The 25,775-nt window shown below is 43.4% G+C and overlaps 1 protein-coding gene across 7 annotated transcripts in view; it reads right to left on the bottom strand.

Annotated features, from left to right (window-relative positions):
- Positions 1–2,021: 2,021 nt before the first annotated feature.
- The window catches only part of LOC118511033 (lachesin-like), a 101,423-nt gene continuing 77,669 nt past the window's right edge, over positions 2,022–25,775 (bottom strand). Inside the window, exons 1-12 of one of the 7 annotated variants that reach the window (XM_036053615.1) lie at positions 18,958–19,086; positions 16,247–17,562; positions 8,818–8,859; positions 7,613–7,710; positions 7,305–7,512; positions 6,946–7,092; positions 6,596–6,724; positions 4,352–4,486; positions 3,002–3,154; positions 2,836–2,922; positions 2,650–2,763; positions 2,022–2,562 (exon numbers count right to left, since the gene is read on the bottom strand). In XM_036053615.1, the coding sequence (XP_035909508.1) occupies positions 2,378–2,562; positions 2,650–2,763; positions 2,836–2,922; positions 3,002–3,154; positions 4,352–4,486; positions 6,596–6,724; positions 6,946–7,092; positions 7,305–7,512; positions 7,613–7,710; positions 8,818–8,859; positions 16,247–16,460 (1,512 nt within the window). In that variant the 5' untranslated portion in view covers positions 16,461–17,562; positions 18,958–19,086 and the 3' untranslated portion in view covers positions 2,022–2,377. Of the gene's footprint in view, positions 2,563–2,649; positions 2,764–2,835; positions 2,923–3,001; positions 3,155–4,351; positions 4,487–6,595; positions 6,725–6,945; positions 7,093–7,304; positions 7,513–7,612; positions 7,711–8,817; positions 8,860–15,351; positions 15,458–16,246; positions 17,568–18,957; positions 19,087–25,775 lie in introns of those variants that run through there. The other 6 variants (XM_036053614.1, XM_036053616.1, XM_036053618.1 and 3 more) reach the window with 6 other exon arrangements.

Here is a 25,775-nt window from a genome sequence, read left to right as displayed (position 1 = left end):
CGCGCCTCGCTGGCTGGTACGTAAATGGAGCTCGTCCATTTAGGTGCTAAACGATGCCAATCGGTTGGTGCGAGAGGGAGGCGAAATGGACACGATGGAAAAGGAATAAACACTTTTGATTTAGCACACCTAGCAATAACGAAGCAATCAACAGTGGGGTGTAAATTTATTGTTATTAAGCGTTTGCACCACGATGAGCTTCTAATCAGTAGACCGGCTATTCGTTACCGAAAATTGAAACATGCATGGGGCACATTAAACGGCGCAAAATGAAATTGATACTCACACACACACACGCTGGTCTGCAGTAGTAAGTTGTGGAACTCAGGCTAATTTTAAGAAGCGACCGAGGTCAATTCTTAGGCAAGGCGTTTCGTGAGCAACACAAATTAAACGATGTTGGATGAAGTATTCGAAGAACCAGCACTGCACGCGCGAAAAGTTTTCGCCAGTTATCGAATGATGAGGAAACTCCATTAGCGGTTCATTCTTAGCAATCACGAAACGATTTGTATTGGCCAATAGTTATTTGACGCTGGTTGCATTTTGAAGTAAGAAGAAGTAGTGACATTCCTACTGAATGTTAGTTAAATTTAAAGTGAATTTATGGTACTTAAATTATTATACGTATGTGTTCTCATGAAATGATAGTACATATTATTTATATCGGGTTCGAATTCCATCCGGAGCGTCCCCCCGTTGTGAGGATGTACAATCCAAGAAGGTGTTAATAATATGTTTAGTAAGCCAAAAATGGAATGCATGATCTAAGAGGTCAGCTGGCCAAGAAGAAGAAGATATGTACATATATTTAATTGAGAGTTGCACAGCAACCTCGAAAGCAATCGGCGGGCCATTTCTGACTTTCTGTGACTCAATTATTCCCGTAACTGAATAGTTAGTCCAGCATAATGGGAGGCAATCTGGAAGGATTTAGATCTTCGATCATACCGTGTGAAAACCGGCATCTATGGATAATGCATGGATAATGATTTACCTTACCTTATAAAGGAAGCACTCTTGGGCTGTGATAGACAATTGTAGAATTCGGAAAAGAAGCCGGAGATGGCTGATTTTACTCAAGTTCTTCTGTCGTGATGAAGGTTTATGTCGGCTGTGAGCCACAATGCGCCACAATTCAATTAGACAGCTGGCGAAAAAGTTTACCAAACTATATCCATAACACGGGCGAATTGAGTAGTCACACTCCACCATCAGATCGCAGTTCGTGCTAGTAGTTCATACATCAAGTGGTGAGATTATATTTCCATCTTCACCTATTGTTTGCCGTAGAATCGAGGAATTGCCTCCTTACGGCTATTCACAAAAATTCGCGCCTGTCACAATCACCACGTTGCGAAGCAAACTATTCTTATTTAATTCAATCAACTAGCACAGTCAAGTACTTCCAGCTGCCGCATCGCCTGTTTCGGGCCACCGCCATCGTCCGAAGCCCGTGAGACAAGCACAATCTTTGTGCCAGCAAACAACAAGGCGACTCGTTTCGTCGGTTGCGGCCGCGGTTGAGCCTAAGTCCCCGCTCGTCGGTCCGCGACTGAACCAGCCAACATGAATAATTAAATTACTGAAGTGAAACAAATTGGCCACAATTTGTGGCGAGACCGTAGGAACGAAACCATGGTGGAAACATCAACAAACAACAACGGCAACGCGCGCGTCCCAGTAACGTGCGTCCAGCTGTTATCTGGACAAACCGTCGGGGAAGGTACAACAAGGAAAGCGATCCGAGGTAAAGTGTCATTTAGCAGACACGGTAGTTGCGTTCGGTAAGGTACGGTCCGATACCGGAAAAGAAACACGTAAACAAACCATTTTTGAGATTAAATTTTCCACCCCCAGAACTCGCGAAGGAAGGATTTTTGCGAAACGAAAACCGGACCAGAACGATGCTCATGGTTTAGTTTGCTCAAATTTCTTCGAAGCCTTTTCTGGCACATTGGTTGAAACGGGCGAATCGGAGTGCGTCGGATGTTGAGCAAGCGCTAGTTGCAACACGGTAGTCACAGTCACAGTGAGTATCTTCGTTTTGTCAGTTTTATTATAAAAAAACCTTTATTACATTGTCAGCTTTTAACATGGTTTCTCAAAGCGGGATGCTCGATTTTGAATCGTCCAGTTTTGGTTTATATTTGGTTACGCTTTTTTCTTGCTGCGCGAACTTTACATTTACAGCGGCATCATTGCCAACACGCAGCGCATAATCGATCGGTTTTTCTAACTGGGTTTTTGCTTTGTTTGGCCAGATTCCTACGTCGCTTAAGTCTCATAATTTATCTATAATTCAGTAATGTTTCTTTTGTGCATAATTGTTAAGTACTCCGAATGCAGCTCGTAGCGGGTCGATCTAGCGCTAGAATCACCTGCAACTTCTGATCGTGCCGGCGAACAGTGTGTACAATGCACAGATCAGCAGAGCTCCCCTAGATGGCACAGCATGCTGAGGGCCGTGCGAATTTCCCTCAGTATCAACGAACGCTTCCTTTTCCCGTTGATCCTCACTGAAGCTGGATCCTCCCTTATCCCTGTACCGATGATCACGATCTGTCAAAGCAAAAACAACGAAACCCCGATACGAACGTACAAATGTAATTCATTTAACCGACGGTGTGTTGGACGAGTATCAATTACCTTTCTCGATCGTTCCATCGATGTTCCACGCTTCGGAACTGTCCCCCGATTCGATGATTTTGTTGGATGACGCAGAAAACTCATCCAACGGTGGGCGATAAATTTTGTTCTTGTCTGTAAAACATTAGAAAGAGAAAAGGCTCGTTTACGTGTCCGACACGGTAACACGATGTGGCGGATACTGACAGTTCTTCCTGAACACTGCCTCGGTGGTGGTTGCAACCGTTGTCGTCGCCGGAGGACTGGTGGCCATAGCAGTTGTCGATGGAATGTCTGCAGAGAAGCATACAGAACAAACGCTTTGAGTTGGTCGGATGGACGGATGGACGCAGATTGCCCCGATAACACTTACGATAAACTTTTATAGAGCCGTCCGTTTCACCGAGTGAGTTTTTTACAACGCATTTGTAAGTTCCAAAGTCGGCGATGTTTATGTCCTTAATGGTAAGCTTCATCACCACCTTGTAGTTGTTGATCTCCTTAATTGAAGGTTCGAAGTGTTTGCCTGAGAGAGAGAGAGGGAGTGTGATAATGAGCATCTAGCTGCTGTTAAGAAAACTACAGCGCAGCGTGCCGACGGTAGCAAACAATCGTTATATTCGCATAGGAAAGTTGTAAATGGGCAATGAGTTGATGGAAACCTCATTGTTAGGACCGCTGTCTGACCTTTTGCCTAAAATGTGTATATTTTTATCCGCCGCACACAGTGTTTGTCGTTTTTTATTCTTCGCTGTAAATCAACCGAAAGATACTTTTCAGACTGGAGATCATTCCCATAAATCTTGTGCCCTTGGTTATCGCTCTCGAAAGCCCGAAGCCTGCCCCTCTCACCGAATGCCATGTTTTCAGCTACTTCACGCTGAAGGTTGTCAAACTGTTGTGCAGCATAATGAATTCGTTGACATGGGCCCTTATCATGCCTTGCACACCCTTCCGTGGGTCGGGAGGCTCTGTCGGGTGGAACCTAAAACACGGTAACCAACAACGCCCAAGTACGACGCAGTCCATCCTGCCTTTTCTCCGAAACTCATCCCAGCTTTTTTTTCGTTCTTTCTTGCTGGTCCCTTCCAATGCCATTGTCCGTCGCATGTCCTTACATTGATTGAATAACAAGATGATGATTGTGACACAATTTTTCCTCGTTATCAGATTTTTCCTTGTTTATTATTTCCAACCGTTTGGTGTTGTTTCGTTCTGCATGGTCGCCGGTGCTTGTACCGACAGCAACAGCAACAACAAAAAATGGTCCGAAAACCACGTTCATGCAAACGGATCCGCCACGTAAACATGCACACAAGAGCATCGAAGACTTGAACCTGAACGCGCTGGTGGGCTCCGTCGGCAGGGTGGGGGGGGGGGGGGGAGTTACTCTGGAGCAGCTCCGGGATTGACGAGGGATAAACGGGGAGCCAGCGGGACGGACGGACGGTTCAACGGAAAAATCTAGTACCCGTCAACCAAAAGTCAGTCTGTTTCCTTGGCAGTGAAGAGGAAGATATTAATGATGAACGATTCGGCAGGCACGGTCGCTGCGTACCTGGGACTGATTGAGGGACAAACCTCATTCTACCGCCATTCTACCGCTGAATGTGCCGCGTTGGCGAATTTTGATGCTTTTTGAGCAAAATATTGTTATCTAGCCTCATCGATAGATATATTGGCTAAAGACAACCATGTTGTAGCCGACGACGAATTTCCTTACCTTGCGTTATGATGGTGTCGTTCTTCATCCAGTAATTGATGGAGCGGGGGTAAGCCTCGGATTGACACTCGAGTGTCAAACGCTGTCCCAGGGCGGCGCCAACAAGCTGATCCTGAATCCATATCATTGGTGGGACTTGGAATGAAAGATAGAGCCGTTAGCAATGGGGCGCGTGGCAGATTGCATCGCTAATTATATAGATGTCCCGTGAACCATAAACGGCTAGAGGCCAATTACTACTCTGGTGGCTTTATTGTACCGTGCCGTTTGTTTTTATTGTTTCTTTTATAGCTACGCTAAGAATAGCAAACTATGCGACTGACAGATTATTCATGATCAAATACGAAATAATTGGGAATTGTTTAACACAAATGCATTATGCGATAGAATAATGCTCGAAAAGCTCTAGTTTCTATAGCATCACTCTAACTGATTTGCATCAAACAACGCATCAACAAATAAATTATTTGATTGTCTTTTAATAATCAATCTGAAGAAACATTAAATTTTGTACAACATTCAACTTCTTCTTCTTTGGCACAATAACCTCGCCCAGCAAATCCTGGCCTCCTGTGACTTGGTTTTACCCGTAGCTGAATAGTTAGTCCAGCGTACGGGGAGGCGGTCTGGATGTGATTTGGACCCGAGCGTGTCGTGACAAAGAGCCAGCCTTTGAGTTCAAACGAGCAAAATAGAACGATCGGGAACGATATTTTCGTATTGCTCAGGTTTGCAAAAGATTTGTTATGCTCGTAATGACGTCCGTGACATACAAGCGCCTCGCATTGATAATGCAAAGCCGACTTATTGGACGAAGAGATAGTTCATAACAGAGTAGAATACGTTACTGATATCTTCCAGATCGCAATGAATCCACCAAATCTTGGAGTTCCTAAAGTCCTGATATCTCTTGATTGATTTTAAAGTCACATTTGAAAGGGTTAAACAATTCAACCCAATCAGTTTACTTGGAATATGGGACAAAGCTTGCCAGGCTTGTATAGCGAGAATGACCCACAATCACGTTTCAGGTGAAGGTAGATGTAAAACTCTCAGGGCTCAGGACTTTTCAAACCATCTGTGCTACGCAGATAGGCTTGTCTGTTTCAATCCAATTCATTCAGTATTACATGTATCAATATGGCTGGACATGAGTATCCAAGATACAGTGGAGAAAATTTTGGAATTCTTCTTTTATAAGCCAATCCTGGCATACGATGATGACATAAACATCAATAGTTTGAGGTTCTCGTAAGTAGTGCAAGCTTACCAAAAGGATCAACCCAGTGGTATATAACCTCGGATACCAGATTAACGAGGCAAACACTAAAATGATGCTAACAGACTCTAATCAACGCAGGGATAATGTACTGATGGGCGTTCACCCCTTTGAAGTCATCGACAACCTCATCTATTTTCAAAGAATTTTTTTTTCTGTTCACATTGTTCGAGAGAAAGATCCTCAGAAGGTTTTTTGGTCCCGTAGGTAAGGAGTCCCCGACAATGGAAAACCCTCTGAAGTGACGATCTTTAAGAGTTGCATGATAATCTCATTACACTGCTAGGAAGAAGATTCTGGAGGGCTGGTAACGTCATGTGAATGGCACTGGACAACTCAGACCGTAAAACCATTCACATCGAGCGGCATACAGTTCTATACCGTTCTGTAGCAATTCATGAAAGTGAAGAGGCTGTAGTGCCGGATAAATATTAGGGGGCAGCCATTTAAAAAAAAAGTCTTTTTTATGGATTTTATTATGAAATCCAATGATTCTATAGAAACATGAAACATCAGTATTTGATCAAGTATTTGTTGACCAACAAGTATTTGATGATGAATACATAAAGTAGCTTTTAGTAAAAAGTTGCTAGTGTCTGTGTTTAAATCACTGTTCTAATCTTACTTTTTTACTAGCTAATCGAATAGATGTTGTCGCTTTAAAAATTCCTTTACATTACTTTTATATTTGAAATAAATGACATCGCAAAACTACGTGAAACATTAAAATAATGCTTTTGACTATTTCCAGCCAGGTAATGATATGACTATTTAAATAAGCTCAAAGAAGCGCTCATTACAGTAACAATGCCTGGGTTCACATAAAACCACTGTGGAGTAATCGCACCTATCATCACAGAAGGATTTAGTGGTCTTTATTGTATGGAACAAAATGCTAACAGAAACGAGAGAAAGAAAAAAAAACAAAACATCACAAACGCTCACGCATCCTGGGTTGTACTTACAGTGAACAATCAGCATGACGCGTTTGCTGACCGACGGCGGGATACCGTTCGATGCGATGCACAAATATGCCCCCATATGCAGTCGATTAACTCGCGAAATGGAAAAGGTGGAGCTGTTCAGGCTGGTCGCTGTACGCAAAATGGGCGCCCGGGTGGAATAATAATGAAACAATTTGGTTGTAGTTTGCCAGCCCAATGCACTTTATACACGGCGTGATAGTTTTAATGGTCCGACGGTCGACCAAATAAAATGCAAAAGTGTATCAACAATGATACAGAGCAGAAAAGGGGAAAAAAAACAAACAAACAAACAAAATCGCTACGGAAAAAAGAGGAAGCTCATAACCTACCTCCCGCGCTGACAGGCTCATTGCCCTCCCGGCGCCACATGATGGAAGGAGTCGGTGAACCGGAAGCGGCACATTTCAGTGTAACGTTGCTGCCCTCGCGTACGACCATATCAGTGCTGGTGGGATAGTCCAGTATGTTTGGCGGAACTGTTGGGATTATATATATATATATATATTGATATTTTTATGAGTGTCCGCGAAAGACGATGCGAGCGAGCAGCTCATTAGCATAAGCCAACATGGACAGCGACAATTAAATCACATTAAATCACCGCTGCGGCCCGGCCAGACCACATTGGCAGACTGAGCGGGTTGGTTACATCTTCTAGTCCTTATCGCTATCCGTCCCGATTGCTTACCGACAACGTTCAGGTAGCCAATCTGATTACGCATCGGATCGGTGTTGACCTGGCACATGTACCATCCTTTGTCCGATTCTTTTACGTCCCGGATGCGCAACACCCAGGCACGGCCCTCCACGTGCGCGATGGTCATGCGGTGATTTTTCGTAATGACATGTGTTTGAATCGTCAGTATTGTTTGCGTATCGACACGGAGCCACGCCACCTGAAACGAGGAAAGCGACAAGAGTAAGGACACTAGCACAGGCTTGAAGCCTAGCCTAGCGACTTGCTGGCTCGTGTACGCCAGCCTTGTATGTGCGTACCTTGTATGTTTGAAGATTGTTGATGACACAAGTCAGTACCGCCTCCCGTCCCACCGGCACGGTAAGATTTTGAATGGGCTCTCCAAATTTGGGCAGATCTGCAATCACAAAGCATCGCTCAGCGTTTGTCGGTTTCGCACGTAATCGGGCAGTCTAATGGAGAACTGAATGAATTCCATTACGAGACCGGCGCATCGGAAACTCATTACGAATTGTAATGATATGCATCTGGCCCTTTTGTTAAATCATATCAATTAATTTCTTCTCAATCATATTTTGTGCCAAAACTTATATCACGCGCTCTTTATTATCCGCTCCCCCTTTTTCCGAAGCTGATGCATTTTCAATGTACTCGTACCCCGTATGGGGCCTGCAACTCGCGCCGCATGCTAAGCTTGTTTTCGTGTAGCAGCAGCCATACGGCGTCGTATCATCTCGTACTATCAGCTGACACACGATATTTTCCAATTTTAATTATGATGAATATTTAACCTCCTTCTCGCCCTCCCCGGTTCCTGCTCGCTCCCTCCCCTCACGCTGTCATAATGCCACTGAATAATGCATCCGCTACTGCTATATTATATTCATGAAGCACTTATTCCTAAAAATGCAGTGCAGTCGCTCAATGCAAGCGATTCGATCGCAATTAGCCTCTAGATATTACCCACCTTTTATCCATTATCCTTATCTCTTTCATACTACCACAACCTTTTTTCTACTATTTTGTCTACACACACTCACACACAGCCGCCACGATCGGAGCCTTTCTTTGTTTCTCTTACATCGACACTTTTCCTCATGGCCGTGGAGAACCAGTGTGTGTGTTTTCACCTTTTCTTTTTGTGTGCCGAAGCTTTTCCTCGGCACTCGGCTGATTGGGCAAAGGTTGAAATGAGGAAGCAAAAAAAAATCCCGGTAGCGTTTTTGATTGCCTTTGACCGGGGAAACGATCGCCTGCCATAAGGGAGCTCGGTTGCAACATATACACACGCTGCCCACAGATGCTTGCACAAGAAGATTGAATGATTTATTCTCATTCAAGCGTTTTTTTGGGCTGTTTGTCTTGCCGTTTTAGCTGCCACTTTCAAGCAACTTTCGTCACTTAACTTTTCATTTTAATAAACTTATAAAATAATAGTAAAGTTTAATAATATTATATAGTAAAATATTTTAAACGAGTTTCCTTTCTCACTGCCCGCACGTACCTTTGTCCAGAATATAAGAATTCGTTTCCTCTACGGTGTCATCTGTGTGAACAAAAAGAGGAAGAAAGAGAAGGAATACAGAGAGAGAGAGAGAGAGAGAGAGAGAGATGAATGAAAAAATGTCAGAACTGTAAGCGTGTAATTAAAATAAACTGAATATGAAATGTCGGTCGTTCCGTCGCGAGTTATAAATTATACAATCCCTCTGATTATTATTCCTTTTTAATAATGTTGTAAAAGTGGAATTTAATTGTTTAGCTCTTGTTTACAACATTCTTGCTAATGTATTCAACGTTTTCCCCCCAGGATTCTTCTTTGCAGCAGCCATGCCAGGCGAAGTCTCATCGAACATTTAACTGAAAAACAACGATTGCAGGATGGTTTGGGGACGTGCTGTCGGTTGAAGCAGATTTTATTTGCTTCACTATTCTGATGCTGACCGACCGCGGCACGTTGCCGGTATCAACGGTTTTACAATGCAGATCGTTATCACCCTCAGAAGTAAGTATCACGAGTCGAGCTTTCTGGGATGGGTTAGTCTCCATAAAGAAGTGGCGTTAAAATTGTACAATAGTTTGGTGAGCAGCTCGAAGCTTATCCGCCCATCTGTCCAACGATAAGGTTCTGTTCAGTTGGTACCCAACTCTTTGCCCTTGTTTGATGCGCAACGCGCAACGTATTGCTCACAAACTATTGCTGGTTCGCTTGTGTGAGATGTCAGTATTTAGCTGAAGCCTTGCTCGAGGAAACCCCGAACGAACTTTCTAAAAAAGGGCGAAGAAAGATACAGACCTCAAAATCTTCTAATCACTAGGTGCAAAAATGCGAACGTGACAGCTGAAATATGCTCATTAGGGCGTCATCTTATCGAAATGGCTACCGTGTGTTATTACGGACACATCGTTATTTAGAGTTCACAGCGTGACCATTCGTTCCCGGCAGAACTCCGCCAATACGGCTCCGCTCTGTGAGTCTTGCATCAGAAGCTTCGAAAAGGGAAATCATAAAATTTACAAGCCTGTTGAAAAGGTAAACCAAAATCCCTTCATTCATTTAATTAGCAACTAAAGCAATGTCGGTTCCCTTTCATGCTCATCGTCATCAGCATCAAGCGAAGCGGTTACCTTCGCTGCCGAAGTGTCGTCTGCGTGTCGTCGCCCGTAAGCGGCCACGAGCCCGTTTCATTTCGCTTTTCTCCGCGTTCCTTCGCCTCGGTGGGCGAGCAGCTATTAGAACTGCTCGGGTTTTCCCTCCCGACACCACGTTAACCACAAAAATGAAGACCAAAAGCGCCCCGTGGGGAAGCCCGGGTTTTACATACATCGAGGTTTTGTGCTATGTTCTGTGATGTGGAAACTGTTGGCATTTTCTCTTTCTCAACCAATTTCAGCCAAAGTCTGCGGTTTTCGGAGAGGAAAATTATAACCAAACAGCTAATCATTAATAATGAAACCATGCCGAAAGCAGCGAAGACCGCACACACATACACACTACACACCACGACGTTCGAGGCGAGTCCTCGAACGCGCCACTGTACCGTGCTCGCCGGGAAAAACCGAAACCAAAAACCGTAACTAGGCCGTTTATCGTGAAGACCCACCGTGAGAAAGGGCGTTCTGGAGAATGAGGTTGTTAAGGGTCTCGCTGGCTTCGAGGAATGCCGACTTGACTCCAGGGGCCGTGGGTTTTAGGCGGTAAGGCACGGTAAGGCTCATATTAGCGTTGGCGAAAAATGGCAAAATTCATGTTTTAGCAGCACTGTTCAAACAAACGCTGGTAATGCTTTTGGCTGACGATGTCAAATACCTGAGTGTGGTAAATACTGGAAAATGGCCCTGTGCTTGCCATCCCCGACCACATACACGTGAACAATCGTCATCTTAATTATCCCCGATTTGTACAAAAGCCGTCGAAATTCATCAAGCACTTTAAGGAAACTTCCAATTTCGTGTGAAATTGATGCCTGAAGTGGCCATGCCAGTGCTGGGATTGGGGAATGAATGTAAATGTGTGTAAAGTGAATTCTACTATGATTTTTTAATCAATTGTTTTGATTTCTTAAGGAGCTTAAGTTTGTTACGTATTAAAAATATGCATTGAATCCATGTAGTGAGGCGTTTTTGGATACTAGAATTTGTTTTCAATTTATTATTTTTATGCTCGCAACCATTTATGAGCGTTTTGGCCAACCAAAAAGTGGACTGTTTACAACCTTATTGGTCCATAGCCTAATCTGTCAGTCCTACAGTAGCATATCTGCTGCACATCTCTCCAAAACACGCATTATCTTTGGTACGAATAGAATGTTACAAATATACAATATATTTAATGAATTTATCAAATAGCCTACATTTCACCAAGATCGCAGGAATAAGCAATTTGGATCAAGTGCCTATGGAACCATTAAACAAAAACATTGAACCCAACACTAAGGGAAAAACGTTCTTGATCGCCAAGTATCAAACAACGCTTAGAAAATTCGAACTCAAAAAAAAGCAAACCTATCGAACAACATTTTTCATCCAGGAAATTAAAACTTGTTTTCATCTGGCGTCTTTGTTGCCATTCTAGAAATGATATGAAAACAAAAGTTTACCATGATTAAAATTAGTTAAAAACCTCGTCTTATTTTGACTAAAAATAAAGCGAAATAGAAAAGTCCCTCTATCTTAAAACCCTGATCATTTAAATAGCTTCGATAGCTCCCCTTCCCAAGGTAAGGCCTCGATATCTTCGTTACTCTAGTAAGGGAAAACTCATCTAGATTTCTATGATCACCTGGACAACTTTTCTCAATCGATAAGGTGTGCATCCGCGTGCGCATCCGATGCGCATCCCGTAAGTAACGGATGCGCGATCACATTGCACTATTTTTTATTATTTTATTTATTTATTTATTTATATTTTGAGTTAGACGGCTTGACGCCGTATTGACAACACCGCGTGTGTTGACGATTACAAGTATATTTAAATTAACCAGGCATTTCCTCCCTGTTATTTTGCCTTATCCCGGGCATGCTCGGATGAAACTATTTTTTATTATTTTTCGTTATTTTTAATTATGACAGCTTGAAGCCGTATTGTCAGCACTGCATGTGCTGACGAAGTAGAAATGTCCAAAAAACACAAAAATTTCACAAAAAAAACTACCAAGGCATTTCCTTCAAGATATTTCGCCTTATCCCGGGCGTGATCGGTTGTAGGTGTCTGGAAATTCGGGTTCGGGTCAATTGTGGAGGTTGTATCGATGATTTGGTCCGGGTCTACTGTTTTTTGTTGATGCTTTCTGTTGATATGTTGGTGGTAGAGTGGAGTGTGAAACGGAACATCCTTCCGTGTAGCGGATCTGGACTGTTACAATACAAAAAGAAAACAGTAAACCAGCACTGAACTCAGAAGCTATCGCCGAGTTCCATCCCGCAGCAGTAGGGTCTCTGATAATCACGGGACTCAACCCGCCGACCACCTCCGAGCCCAACGCTAACAAGGCCGAACTTGCTCTATCAAGGCTAGACTGAGATGAAGAACACTGTTACAGAAAATTCTGTCTCCCTTCTTACGACAGAGTCAAATTTGACCCCCGTGGCCGTTGATCCCGTGGCACTACAAAAAAAAAACATTTAACACTTAAGACAACACAACATATAACAAAAGGAGTGGCGGATGTGGATTGGAAGGATAATAGGGATGCGGAATCAAAGGATAAGACCGTTGTCTCTGGCGAATCGGTAGATGAGCCTCATGTAGGCGAGGTCCCTAGTCGCCAACACTTCCCTTATTTCTATACCCGGTCGTCTGCCGATGCTCTCGACTGCGCTTAACAAGGAGGGTCTTGCAGTTTCAAACTCCACGCAGGACCACAGAAGGTGATCTACATCGTGAAATCCGTCACCGCAGCCACACACCTTCGTCTGAGCCAGAGTTATACGCTGTAGATGAGCATTCAACGCGAAATGATTCGACATAAGTCGAGACATCATGCGTTTGAATGCCCGGTCCACAGAGAGCCCACCGAACCAAGGCCGCAGGGACACTTGCGGAGGGATCGATAAAAGGAATCGCCCAAGATCGTCCGCCTCCCACATGCTCTGCCAGCGAGACAGGAAAAGTTGCTGTGGTAGGCGAAGAAACTCTCGGGCCGAGATCGGACGGTCGTAAAAGGCGCCTTGTTGGATGCCTGTTTTGGCCAGTGAGTCTGCCTTCTTGTTGCCGGGAATTCCACAATGAGAAGGTACCCAATTTAGCGAAATCCTGAACACCTTGTCGAACATTGAGGCAAGCAATACTATGATTTTCATGATAAGGAAATCCTGACTCTTAACAGCCTTCGGGGATCGTAGTGCTTCGATAGCGCTAAGGCTATCTGTAAAAATGAAGTACTGATCCGAAGGTCTCGCTGCTATCATCAATAGTGCGTACAAGTTTGCGGCTAGTTCTGCGGTGTAGACACTACACGGCTCCTGCAATTTGGAAAATACTTCGGCGGACTCACTAAAAACGCCGAAGCCGTTGCCCTCCTTAGAGGATGATCCATCAGCGTAGTACTGACTTATTTGGTCTAAATGGTCACATTTATCCCTGAAAATGCCCGGAACTACCATCGGGCGAAGATCATTCGGTATGGTCTTAATTTCCTCGTGCAACGAGGAATCTGTCGTTAAAAGGGAACTGTAGGTCTCAGGAAGGGCAGCACGGTTTAATGCCTGTGGAGCGCTAGGATGCACTTGTAGGGCAACAAAATCTTCGTAGATTTGCAAGATCTTGCTCTTAGAACCTGTCTCTAGAAGCGCTTTAAAATTTTCTTCGATCAAGGGATTTGATACTGAAGGACGGACTTGAAGGCAAAGCAACAGCATTTCAAAACGTAGTTTCGGCGGTATCACTCCGGTCATCACTTCTAGGGACACACATTACACTATGGTAGGGAAGATTTGATATTTTAAAGATTCAGGAGTCTGGATAAAATTTTATTCTAAATTGGTTGAAGTTCTGATCTAAACACCGTCTAGGTCTAATTGACGAACTGAGATTCTTGAATCAATGCATTAGATGGTCGAACTGTGCGATCGTTCACACGCTATAAAACACCGGTACATTCTGAAGATCGCTGGACTAAACAATCCTGGGAACATTCATTGGACACTGGTGTATTTCCAATCGAAGACTGATACAAACCGTTTTACTGTGTGGTTAACTCCATTTGATTGGGGCAAATGCTTGGGCAAAGCTTTCTAGGGACCCCGTTCGAAACGTCAGAGGCGTATGTTCCTTTAAACTGGTTGTGGGGTTCTGGGAGCTTCTAAGGGTTCGAGCCCCGAGCTCTCTAAGAAGGTTAGCATAATGTATTCGCTTGGTTAGCTCCCTGACCCTGGCCCAGTCAGCAGATTCGACGAGTTAGGGGTCTACAAGATTCACACTGCTTAAGACTTCGAAGGGGCTTGATCGGCTTATTATCTTCATCAATCTTCCAGTCATTAATCTTGCTATATTGATCGTATGAATAGAAAACGAAGTGTGTCTTAAACTAAATGCAGCTATCACCCTGGAAAAAATTAAAGAAAGAACCCTGAATCGTCAACCGAACTCGTACCTTGCACTCGTATAAATTACTCTAAATTTGGAGAATATTAGAAAATATTGCCTCCTTGACAAGAAGATCTTTTAAAAGTCATTTTGACCTTCACTGTTGCCATTTCTGAAGTCATATTTATATTATATTCTGCTAACCTTTTTTGTGTCCTCGAATAAAAGCATCACATTGTTCATATAGTTTCCCGTGCGCCGCGCACGGGCAGGTGAATGGAATGTTCAAACAATCAGACATGCTACCAAGACGGTCTTCCCCATTACGGCACTCCATACGGTTTTCACTTTTCCTTTCTCATTTTATGACTTAACTTTACTAGGCCTTTTAACGTGGAGGAAGTGTGTAAAGTGTGATTTTTGCTTCCCATCAACGAATGAGCTGGAGTGACTGCGTGGCTACGTGGAATCTCTCCGACTTTGGCAAGGAAATTCATAGCCCAAGCATTAGCGGCACCATCGGACCGAGTCGGTAATTCGAGTTGAACCATTTTTCGACCGACACCTCCGGCGGTACCCGATCTCTGCCGCGTGAACCACAATGGCAGAGCAGGAAATAATAAATTTTCATCTGCGAAACAATAGGGAATCAGTGCATAATGTACCGGGCCGTCTGCCTACGAAGCATCTGGAAAGTTTGTTTTAGAAGCTGGTTATAACGTAAAGTGTATATAAAGTATATGGGCCGCCGTGCACCCGCTGGCTGGCATCTAATACCTGCCGGTGAACGTTGCAGGAGCCCGAAAATATATTGCGCGTGCTGCTAGCACCTGGGCTACAACACCCCGAACTGTGGCCGCCTCTACCATTTCGGGCCGGGTAGATGTAATCGCACGCTCGGAAGTGCACCCCGGTGATGAACTTCGGAAACACGAAAATTTAAGAACAAATGAATGAGAAACCGTACAATGGAATGGTTTCGTGCAGGTGTGAGATACATATTGTACCCACCGCTTTGCGAGACCTGCACTGAATGACATTGAAGACAGGCTGTCGATTCATGAAATGGGAACAAGCGCTTTGGTGAGACCGCACAGAGCATAAGGGGAAAATAATATCATCCGTAGATCGTACCAGGAACATAGCACACAGATAGCTGAAACCATACATATAGGCTCATACATACGAATGAATACGATCGATAGCATATGCAAATGAGCGAATGGCATTTAGTCGGATGTGCATTAAAGATATAGGACAAGGAAAATGATGGGAGTGATAAAATTATAAAACTAATTAAAATAATCGTACAATGTTTTTGGTTTGGAGCAGCGCACAATTACATCGCTCAATTTATAAACAAACTGGTCATCCTTCATAACAAAAACCCCATTGTCCTTGTTTTCTGGTAAGTCATAGCTAAAGTTAATCTATTCAGCTATTAAAAGTTTCCCGAGCGCCGGTTAAGCATGATCATACGTTGTCCGCAGTCCGGTAGTCATGGTGATAGCTCATAGACATGTCAACAGTCGGTACGCGGGGCCGAGTCATGATGTTGGCAACACAAAAGCTCCAACTGTTGTCGAAACTATGCAAACGTTCTGTTACTCGGACCGGGGATCCGGGAGCTAGCTACGGAGCCCGCTTTGAACTGGCTCTAAATGAACTTTCAATGCACTGCCGCTCGCAACAAACATCCCGGATCGGTCGGCCACACGGGCGACGGTCGGCCAGAATCATTTATGCCAAGAATGGAACGAGGAATGATGTTATGTATATGACGGAAAACATGACATTGAGCCATTACCATTGCCGTGCGTCCCTTCGGCCTTTCGCACAACTGCCAACTGTGTCCAAGTGTCCGTGGTTTTGCAGTGCCAGTGCAGAACTCTACGCAAAATCTTACCTTGTTCTCCCTGAGCAGTAGCAGAGATGTGGGATGCATTCAGCACACACGCCACAATGACCAGCGCTATCGTGGACCGCTGGAGAAATTCCATTCTCAGTACTCGCAGCAGCGGTGGCCTTCCCATCCTGCCCGTTGTTGTCGTTTCGATGCCGCCACCTTCAAACGCCACCGTATGTGCAGCTCGATGCAGCTCAGTGCAGTTGTGCACCATCAGATGTAGCTGTGATTATCCTGGCCAGTTTCGGGTGCTCATGCGATCCAAGACAAACGCGCGTTGGATGGGTTGAATGGGAGAATCTGACAGAACAAGCCGGCTCTGTCCAACCAACCAACACACACACACACACACAGAGGCGAATGGGTTTCTGGGGTAAAGCTGGAGTGCAGCACCAAGCCGGCGGTCAGCAGGTGAACTAACCGAATTCAGCTGACAACGTATGGTTTCGTCTCGTACGTACTAGTGTCTGTGTCAGTGTTTGTGTGTGTGCGTGTGCTATACTCTCACAGTGCCACAGTTATTTTGGAACGGGAAGTGCATCAACGGGGCCCAAGCGAGGACTAGTTTGCTTTAGAAAGTATACACATTTAGATAGCCACTGATGCAACCGACTCCCCAGTTCCGTGTGAATCTACGCTTTCCCGGGAAAGCAATACGGTCCATGGGGTTCGGGATGTTTACAGTCGTCCTCGTCGTTGTCGTCCTCGTCGTACCGGCAGGACGATCCCGGAACTGCAATACCCGACACAACAATGAACACACTAACGCCTTACGACCGGCTCACGCGACCGAAATCATGTTGGAACCCCGTCTTGTGCGACTCCAGTCTGGCCATAATATCCTGCCCAATGGTTCGATGCTTAATGTACGGCAGCGCACCGTAGACCACCGATGCAAGATGGGGGCGCCCGGTGTGGGCGCTGGGCAAAAATAAAACACTCGGAATTTTCTCACTTCACTTTATCCTTGCATAGTAAATATTCTGGCCCCCGGCCTCACCTTGGCAGCGTCACTTTCTCCTTCCTTGCCCTTGTCTGCTGATGCTTGCACCCTGCCAAACTGATAGCGAAGAAATAGCATTCCAGACCTTCCTTCCGTAGTTCGGTGCGGTACGACCGTCGGTAGGACGCACCAGATGGTGGCACGATACGGCGAGTGGCTTGATGCCAGCGGTTTCCCCCGTCGACGGTCACCTTTTTATCGCAATGCTTTTTTTGCCGTTTGCTGTTGCGTTTGTATTTTTGTACCTTCTCTTTACACTTTTTCGGTTTCCTTTGTTTGAAATGTTTTTATTGCCGATTGTCACGAAATTGTACTTTCCTTCGAAATTTATTACATTATTACCCTCTTCACTAAATCTTAAGCAACTGTTCGTCCGTTCGTCCCTTTGCCGTTTCCCCCTTGGGGGTGAACCGCGAACGCCCACCCACAATACGCCTCGGCACGCAGTGTGTGTGTGAGTGTGTGTAGGTGAGCGCACGCAGCAACTAGCTGTTGCTACAACGGCCGCTATGTATGCAGCTCGCACACGCGACGACGACGCCGCGATCATGAAGCAAGCTGTCGAACTTACGCACTTTGGCACGGAAATGGCGCCAACATTACCGTAACTTGTGTTGTGGTCCGCACGATTTTGTTTCGTGGTGGGCCACCAGGGGGTAACGCTCGTCACTCCGAGGGTTAAGAGAGCTAATGAAAAAACAACCTGCACTAGGAATATAAATCCTTCTCCACTTAACAAAAATCCGTCTGACCGCCCGAGACGCTGCGGGCCCGTTGCGTTGGGGGTCAGCTAGGGAATCGGTCGTTTTATTTCTTTGCTTTTCCATTGTACTACCGACCAGCGTTTGCTGGTTTCGCGGGTGAGAAATATTTTCCGATATGCGTTAATTTGATTCTATCCACTGTGGCGACCTGTGCCTACCCGCCGCAGCCTGCGCTTTGAGGGCTAATTAAGTGCGGAAGCGAAAGGAAGCGGGAAGAAACTCGCGGCCTCATTATAGTGATTGTGAACTAATTAATTTCTTCCTTTTTTTTGCCGAGCGCCAGAGGTTCTGATTGATGTTATGTGTGCGAGTGTGTACATGCAACGCGAACCGAACCGAGACATGACCCTCAGATCAAACGGCCTAGTCGGAATGAAAGATGGCAAAATGGAGATGAATAAAAAACGGACCGTTGCAATAATTGCGATCAACTGAGCGATGCTTAGAGCTTTTTATCCTATTTTTTTTTGTCACACTGCGGGGAGCTGGACGTGAAGGAGTTTTGTCTAATTATATTAGATGAGAAAAAATGTGTTTGTCGATCGTGATAAAGGATCGTTGCAGTGGATCGTTTGCATTTGAATTTTTATTTTTATTTAACTGTGTTCCAAATAAATTTAACTAGCTCATTGCATTTTTTGTTTCGTGTTTCAGTTCACTTATCAGAATAAATATCGCACATTTTCACATTAGTTTACTATTTTTTCTACAGGACACCATCCAAACTCATCGAGCACAGAACGAAGTGCGAATATCACTGTTGCTCAACCCAACAAAAAACTCGCCCCCCCGAACACACAAAGCAAAAGTCTAATCACTTAAACCCATTAAAACATCAGTTCCACGTGGATAGCGCACTACCGGAAGCTGGATCACTTAGCGCTCAAAATGTCACCGTGTCCTTTGTGACCGTGCAAAACCGAACACTGCACAGCAATCGTTACCCAAATCCAATCACTACACTTCACCAGCGCAAAAACGGACGCCTTCCCGCCGTGGCAAGAATATCTGACCGAGCCAATGCTGCACGCAGAACTGGCCGACTACATTCCCGTGCCGTTGCTTTTGTAACGATAAAACACATGATCCCGGTGGAAATGGTTTTACCGTGCCGAAACGTTACCCGATCGTGCAGGTTCCACTTAAAACGGTCGTACGCAGTGTTCGCAAGTAAAGTGTGCTCGCTCGGGTGTCCTTTCGTCGTCAAGCCGGTTTCAATAACAAACAAAACGAACCTTCAAAACAACCGGTGCTTCGGTGTTCGGTGTTCGTGTAGTGGCCGGCGGACATGCGCCTTGTCAAGTGGTTTCTCCGTCGAGGGGAAATTGAACCCCAAGCAATGAACACATGACGTGCAGGCAACTTTGTTTGGCGAATGAACATATTTTGTTCGATTGACTTCTGTGTCCTGCTGTTGGTTGTGGGCGAATGGTTTGGGGGAAGAAAGTGCAAGCTATGCAAATGTTTGGTCTTTCCGATGCGTAGAGAAATAGGTTCTTCTTCTTCTGGGGCAGGTGGGCCTCAATTGGCCTTGGTACAAACATAACTAGCTTCTTGATACATTACTTGAATGCTTATTCGAGAGAGTTTTGAAAGTTTTGAGGGCTCTGCATATGAGCAAACGACAAAACGGTCCAAGACAGTCCAGGACGATTCCGGGAGCTGCCTGTCGACCTAGGCCACCGCCCCTCCCCAAGAATAAAAAGATACTTTGAGTAATTATTTTTAAACTATTTTCAATACATGAAAGCAAGAATTTTGTCCCAAGCACTCCTTACAGACTTCGCATGCTATTCATCTGCAGCACATGCGTTGGGTTGGCAATTTTGTAATCACCATCGTAATCATAATGCATCGTAGCGCATAAAACTAATCCAATCGTGTAACGTGTTTTCCATCAGCCAACAAATCAAGAGGGAAAAACCTTCGCGTGAATCGTGGGTATCACACCATCCATCCGCGTGTAAGCATCATCACGTAATTAGTAGTGCATGCTCGATCGATTAAACAAACGGTGTGGAAATTAAATAATGCCAGTGTGTATATCTACTTTAACACTTCTTACTCGGTCCCAGGCAAAGTTGCAAGTATACTGCAACTGGAAGGGTAGTTTCCAAAGGATGTTGGCTTAGTTTTACGCTGTGAACTACAAAAACTTTTCGTTCGATAGTTGCAATGGCTGGAACGATTAAACATTTCGCTAGCTAGCCTCTCCGCCTTAAACAAACGATTACTTTTGCTAAAATCGGGGGCCCGGCGATATGCTCTGTTCCAAGCGTCAACATTTCACCAACCACACCACACTGTGATCCAGCTGTAACCTGCACAAGTCCAGTCCAGGCTTCTCGCCTATGCTCTATGCTCGCCCTGTGCTCTGTGGCATCTATCTGTTCGCTTAGTGGGTGAACAGGCGGGCATGTTCCTATTTGCAAATCAAGCAAGAAATTTGCATTTATATGATATCACACGTGAAATCGCAAAAGTGACGCATGGCACTTTTTTTTCTTTGCTGCTGCGTTGCTGATGTGTTCTTTCGCTGTTAAGCCAATAGCCCTTATTTAATGGATTCATCTGGCGCTTGCCGGTAACTTTGAACAAACAGACATTAGAACGGCGAAAGCTGAAATTTGTGTGCTGCCATCAGTAGAGGTGAAAAGAAACACATTAATAATAATAAATCTAAATGAAGGAAAAGGTAAAGGGAAGCCAGTAAGGAAACACACCAAACTTTGCTGCCCTTTAGAGTGGCCGACGTCACAAACGCATACACACACTAAGCCTACGTTATCTTATTGTTCTACTTGGCATTTTTGTTGTGTTGTCAGTTTTCTGCGCACAAATTCGCATACTGCTCCCGCGTAAGTCCGTGATACATATGGGAGTTAAAGTTTTTTTTTTTATCTTGTAAGTAATCAACGTGTGTAACGCCATGGAATTTATAATCTCGAGAGGTTTTTTTACACCGTGCACAGGTTTGTATGGATGGAACGAGGTGAAACGTTAGGAAATATATATTTTATAAAAAACAGTAATACCCGAACAAACTGAACCATCCACATCGCATCGTTCGGTGGCGCATATTTTCGGCAAACATAAACGAAATCAACAGTGCATTAATTATGCCCCTTCGGTATAGTTTTTTGTTTTGTTTTGTTTTGGCAAGGGCAACAAGGGCACATACATACTTTATTCATTACTACAAAGCGAACAATTTATCATACAATCCAAAGCGAAGGATGAACCGACAAAACACCGAATCACGCATACCCCGTTGCGTGTCCAATTGGAATTGAAACTCCGTCCTTCGTCTGCACTGTTCATGTTTTGCAAAACATCTCCCCAAAACCCGTCCCGACCCGACCCCCGGTTAGTAGTTCCGTAGACGCTAGTGTCTTGAAGCTCTCGTGGTTGCTATCAACTAAAGAAAGCTGCCAGCACCGGTGCAAAAACACAAAAGGTGTTAGAAAAGTCTCCGGATTCGTAAATTATTTATGTTCTCACCGTATGATTTCGCTACATACACACAATCACGCACTCCCACCGTACTCCGGTTGTGGCTCACTAGCCGCGCGCTAAATCACGGCAAACTGGAATTGGAAAGTTTTTGGCTTCCCAGTCCCAGTTCCAGTCCCAGTGTCCCAGCTCTCGGGCCCTCTTCGGCGTACAGGACAAGCTACCGTCCTCCGCTGGGGATAGGTGCGAAAACACACAAGATGGATTCAAGAACCTTCTGCCAGTGCTGTATCTACCCCGGGGCCGGATCCGGAGCATGGCCCCAACCCAAACTCAGCTGGGAAAGAAAAAAGACAGTGAAACAAAAACAATGAAAACAAAAGTGACATAAATTGCTCAGCAGAAAATTAAATTTTAAATAATTTTCTTCTTAAGGTCGCGCGCAACGTGGTGGTGGCATGCGAGTGAACAACAGTGGATACGACTACTGCTTTTGGGAGTGTTGATGCCACTACTACTGGTGCTGTCCCCGTGTCCATAGACCATTGCCAGGGCATAGTGTCGAAGTATCACCAACCACACAGCAAGCACAGCACAGGCAAGTGGTTGCAATTGGAAATTTGAAAGCCAATTTGCCATATGGACAAACCATATGGAGTGTGCCGAAGAGCATTTCGCAAAGGGCATCCCGTGGTCTGTTTCGATAAAGCTCTCCGTTTTTTTCTCTCTATTCCACCGTTGAGTACACAGGCATATTTTAGTCATGCTAAACTGTTGATAGCTGATACCGACTGATTTTTTTGTGCCTGCAAGTGTCTAAAGTCGGTGAGGCCGACTTGGTCTACGAGCAGTCTGTCTGGCGCACGGGGCAGCAGCATGCCATTGTATCTCGAAATACTTCATGCTGATGCTTATACATATGCACCCACCAGAATTCGTGGATTCGTTTAACAACCATGTGTAAGGGTTGTTCTTCACTGCTCGCTCACCTTCAATCCAGGCACCTGCTTCGTGAGGTCTAATGTACACATCTCTACGTAGTCACGTTTATGATTGCATGCACTTCTGGTGCTGGTTGCTGGTAGGTGCCTTTCTAAACGGTAATGTTCCTGTGTGTGAACATTTTCGGAATGGCAGCGCACTGCTTTTGCTATGCGACTACTCATCGTAACATCGGCCGCTTTGTCTGAGCGGCAGCTTTTATCGAATCATATTAAAAAGCACCCAAGTGTGTGTCTGTGTGTGAGTGAGGAGCTATAGATTTTTGTTTTTCAAATTATTTAAATTGAAATACACTGAGAGAAATAAGAATAGCACCACCATGATGTTTGGCAAAAGTTTCAAATTTTACTTGCTGATCCTTCCAATTTTCAGCGCAGATTCTCAACACAATCAATTTTAAACCGGTTTAAACATTTTTGTTAAAATGTTTGAAGACCGTTACAAAATAATTCACACAATTCAAAATCAAAATTCAAAATGAACTGCATTTCCAAAATTTATTTGCTCGTTTCATAAATGCGATGAAGGATAGGCTTTAGGTTACAAAATGGATACACATTCCAGGAATGTACCAGTACCAATCAAAATTCATCAAAATGTTGCCTCAAAATTAAGTCCAAGTCAGTTTAGACCTATTAATCCCCGAAAACGCTTTGCAAGAATCGTCATAGTTTAGTAAGATTATTGCTAATATTTAGATAACATCCGACATAGCCTAAGCTGATGTTCGTGCCAATGGATGCTTTCCTTGAAATGTAAAAGCTCCCCGTACGATCTTTTCTTCACGCATATCCCACCAAAAGTGTTGCACATTAACTAAACCTTCAAGGTTGAACATAAGTTCTTGCAAAAAGTCCAAATATTCGCATTCATACGTCAGTGAAATACATTTTTCGACGATATTGAATTCATTCGAAGTGGTAGGTTTCAATCGTAGGCAATCTCTCACTCTCGAGAGCTCTCTCTCCTGTCCGCACCGCATCGCTTGTTCGGGCCAAGCTGGAGGCTACGTTGGTAGTTCGGTGTTTCGGTCTCCCCGTCGCTGGACGGATAGGTTATTGCACAACATTTACGCGCATTGCCCTGAGTTTTAAACCGTTCCGTAACGTGGCATCAAACCACACCCGTTGTTTACTGTTAAGATTAGAAACCTTTGCTAACAGACATGTCATAGCTTTAATGCACATTTTTAATCTGAAATACTTACTAGTGAGATGGAAGCACCTGAACTGCTAGCAAGTGGCAATATTAAAATATCCCTCAGGACCTTTGGAACTACCGATTACTGAAGACTGACTTAACCGTTTGTGATAATGCTCATCTAGACTGTCATAGCTCATATATTTAATAACCATTATTCTTCTTTCAACTGGCACTATTCCTGCAATCTTCACTAATTGTCGTCATTATTTGTTATTGTATTTGAATGTAGGTCTAAGGTATGTGATAGGACTATCATGTTTGGGCGCTGTGTGGAATTTAATTGACCAAGACTCTGAGGCCACTCCACGTGTTCGTTATTTGAAAAAATATACTAAACATGTCTTGTGGTCGGTGGGCATTGCAATTCAGCACGAATTAAGGATGCAGTCCTCTTGAGGTTCACTTATTTCCTACAAATACTCGGTAATGCTGCACCACATGTAGTTTAGTTTTACGTCCTAATGAAATAATCGTCGTGATTTTTTATTTAAAACTTCTTCTCCAGTGGAAATTGATTGCAAGTAAATGAAAAAGGTAATAAGTTGAACATTACATTACATTACATCATCAGTTTTTTTGACTCGATTTACAGTTACATTCATTTAATGTTTTACATTGGTTCCGATCAATTGACCTCTACTCAATATAGAATAATTTTAGAAACTAGGTATTGTATAGAAAGTTTTTAACAGTACGAATTCCAGAAATTCTATGAATATTGCATGTACCGTGCCATGAAAGTAAGCTAAGTATTCTTTAAAGGTAGTTATTTTGAAATATGTGTAGTTTTTTAATATGTACATTGGCACAATTTTCCCATATCTTAAAGGAATGCATTATTGTTGGTCTAACGACGGCGATGTATAATAAAAGTTTGTTTTTTAAATTTAATTTTTAATTTTTTGTTAATGAAAGTGTACAATATTTTTAACACTTTGGACCCAAAGATCAGTTTTTCTTCAATATGTTTGTTTTTATTTATATGTTTGTTTTATTTATTTATTTATATTTGAATGTTAGCGTTCTATCTTAATATATTCCTAAATATTTGACATTTTCACTCCAAGCAATATCGCAATCATTTAGTTATAATTTGCTACTGGGAAGTTTTCTTGCACTTGTGCAGCGGGGAAATAAATAACTTCAGATTAGTCTCGATTGATTTTTAATTTCCAATTATTGAAAAACTATTCGTAATGTTTAATTCCATAATTGAGGTTTTTCTTAATCTGAACAGCTCATGGCAAAATCTTCCGCAAAGCAATCGATCGCTTTTGGTTTGGACATGTTGTTCTAGAGGGCTTTGATCATGGAAGGTTGTTCTGTAAGCTGCTTCAAAATAAACTTTTAATACATCGCACTTTTCTCTATTAGTTGTATGATTTTTGCCATTAAATGTTAGTGGGAGAACTGTTTTATAACCCCCTTCGACAATTTTAACAAATCTGCATAACCTACTCTTGTTTGGATCAATCTTTTTTTTTTCAAGATATTGGACCTGTAGTTATTTCTAAATTGCTTAATATCTAATTGTATTTCGTGTTTCAATCTTATGTATGTTAGTTTGAGTTAATTATTTCGTCTGTTACGTTGCCAAAATTGTCTAGCAACATTACGAAGTTTTATTTTACTAAGTCTGCTTTGCGGAAGAATTATTTTAAACTTGTCAGGAACTACTAATGGAACAGATTTTGTATGAGCATGATGAATTATTTTTTTGAAGTAGTTTATCATGAGGACTATTTGTATGGTTCTATTTATCATTGGAATATTGAGATTTGTTGTATTTAGGGAGGAGTTTAAAATTTTTTTAAATAGAGTCCAGTTTGCCTGTGAATAGTTGGGAATATTAAAGTTATGATTATTTTTAATTTGGAATATATCGCATTCGAAGTATACGGGTAAATGATCTTAAGTAAAGGTTTTCAAACATTCTACATTACCAATTTTCTGAGGTTTGTTAATTAAGGCAAGATCTAAAGTAAATGCATTACGGTTTATATCACTTGGGTAGTAGGTATGCTCCTCAGGATGCATTATAGAAAAACTTCCTTTTTGATTTTCCCCAAAGAGAGTTTTCCCCATCTGGTTAGCCTTACTACAA

Source organism: Anopheles stephensi, chromosome 3 (assembly GCF_013141755.1).
Source record: "Anopheles stephensi strain Indian chromosome 3, UCI_ANSTEP_V1.0, whole genome shotgun sequence".
NCBI lineage: Eukaryota > Metazoa > Arthropoda > Insecta > Diptera > Culicidae > Anopheles > Anopheles stephensi.
This window is presented reverse-complemented; position numbering and strand designations above follow the sequence as displayed.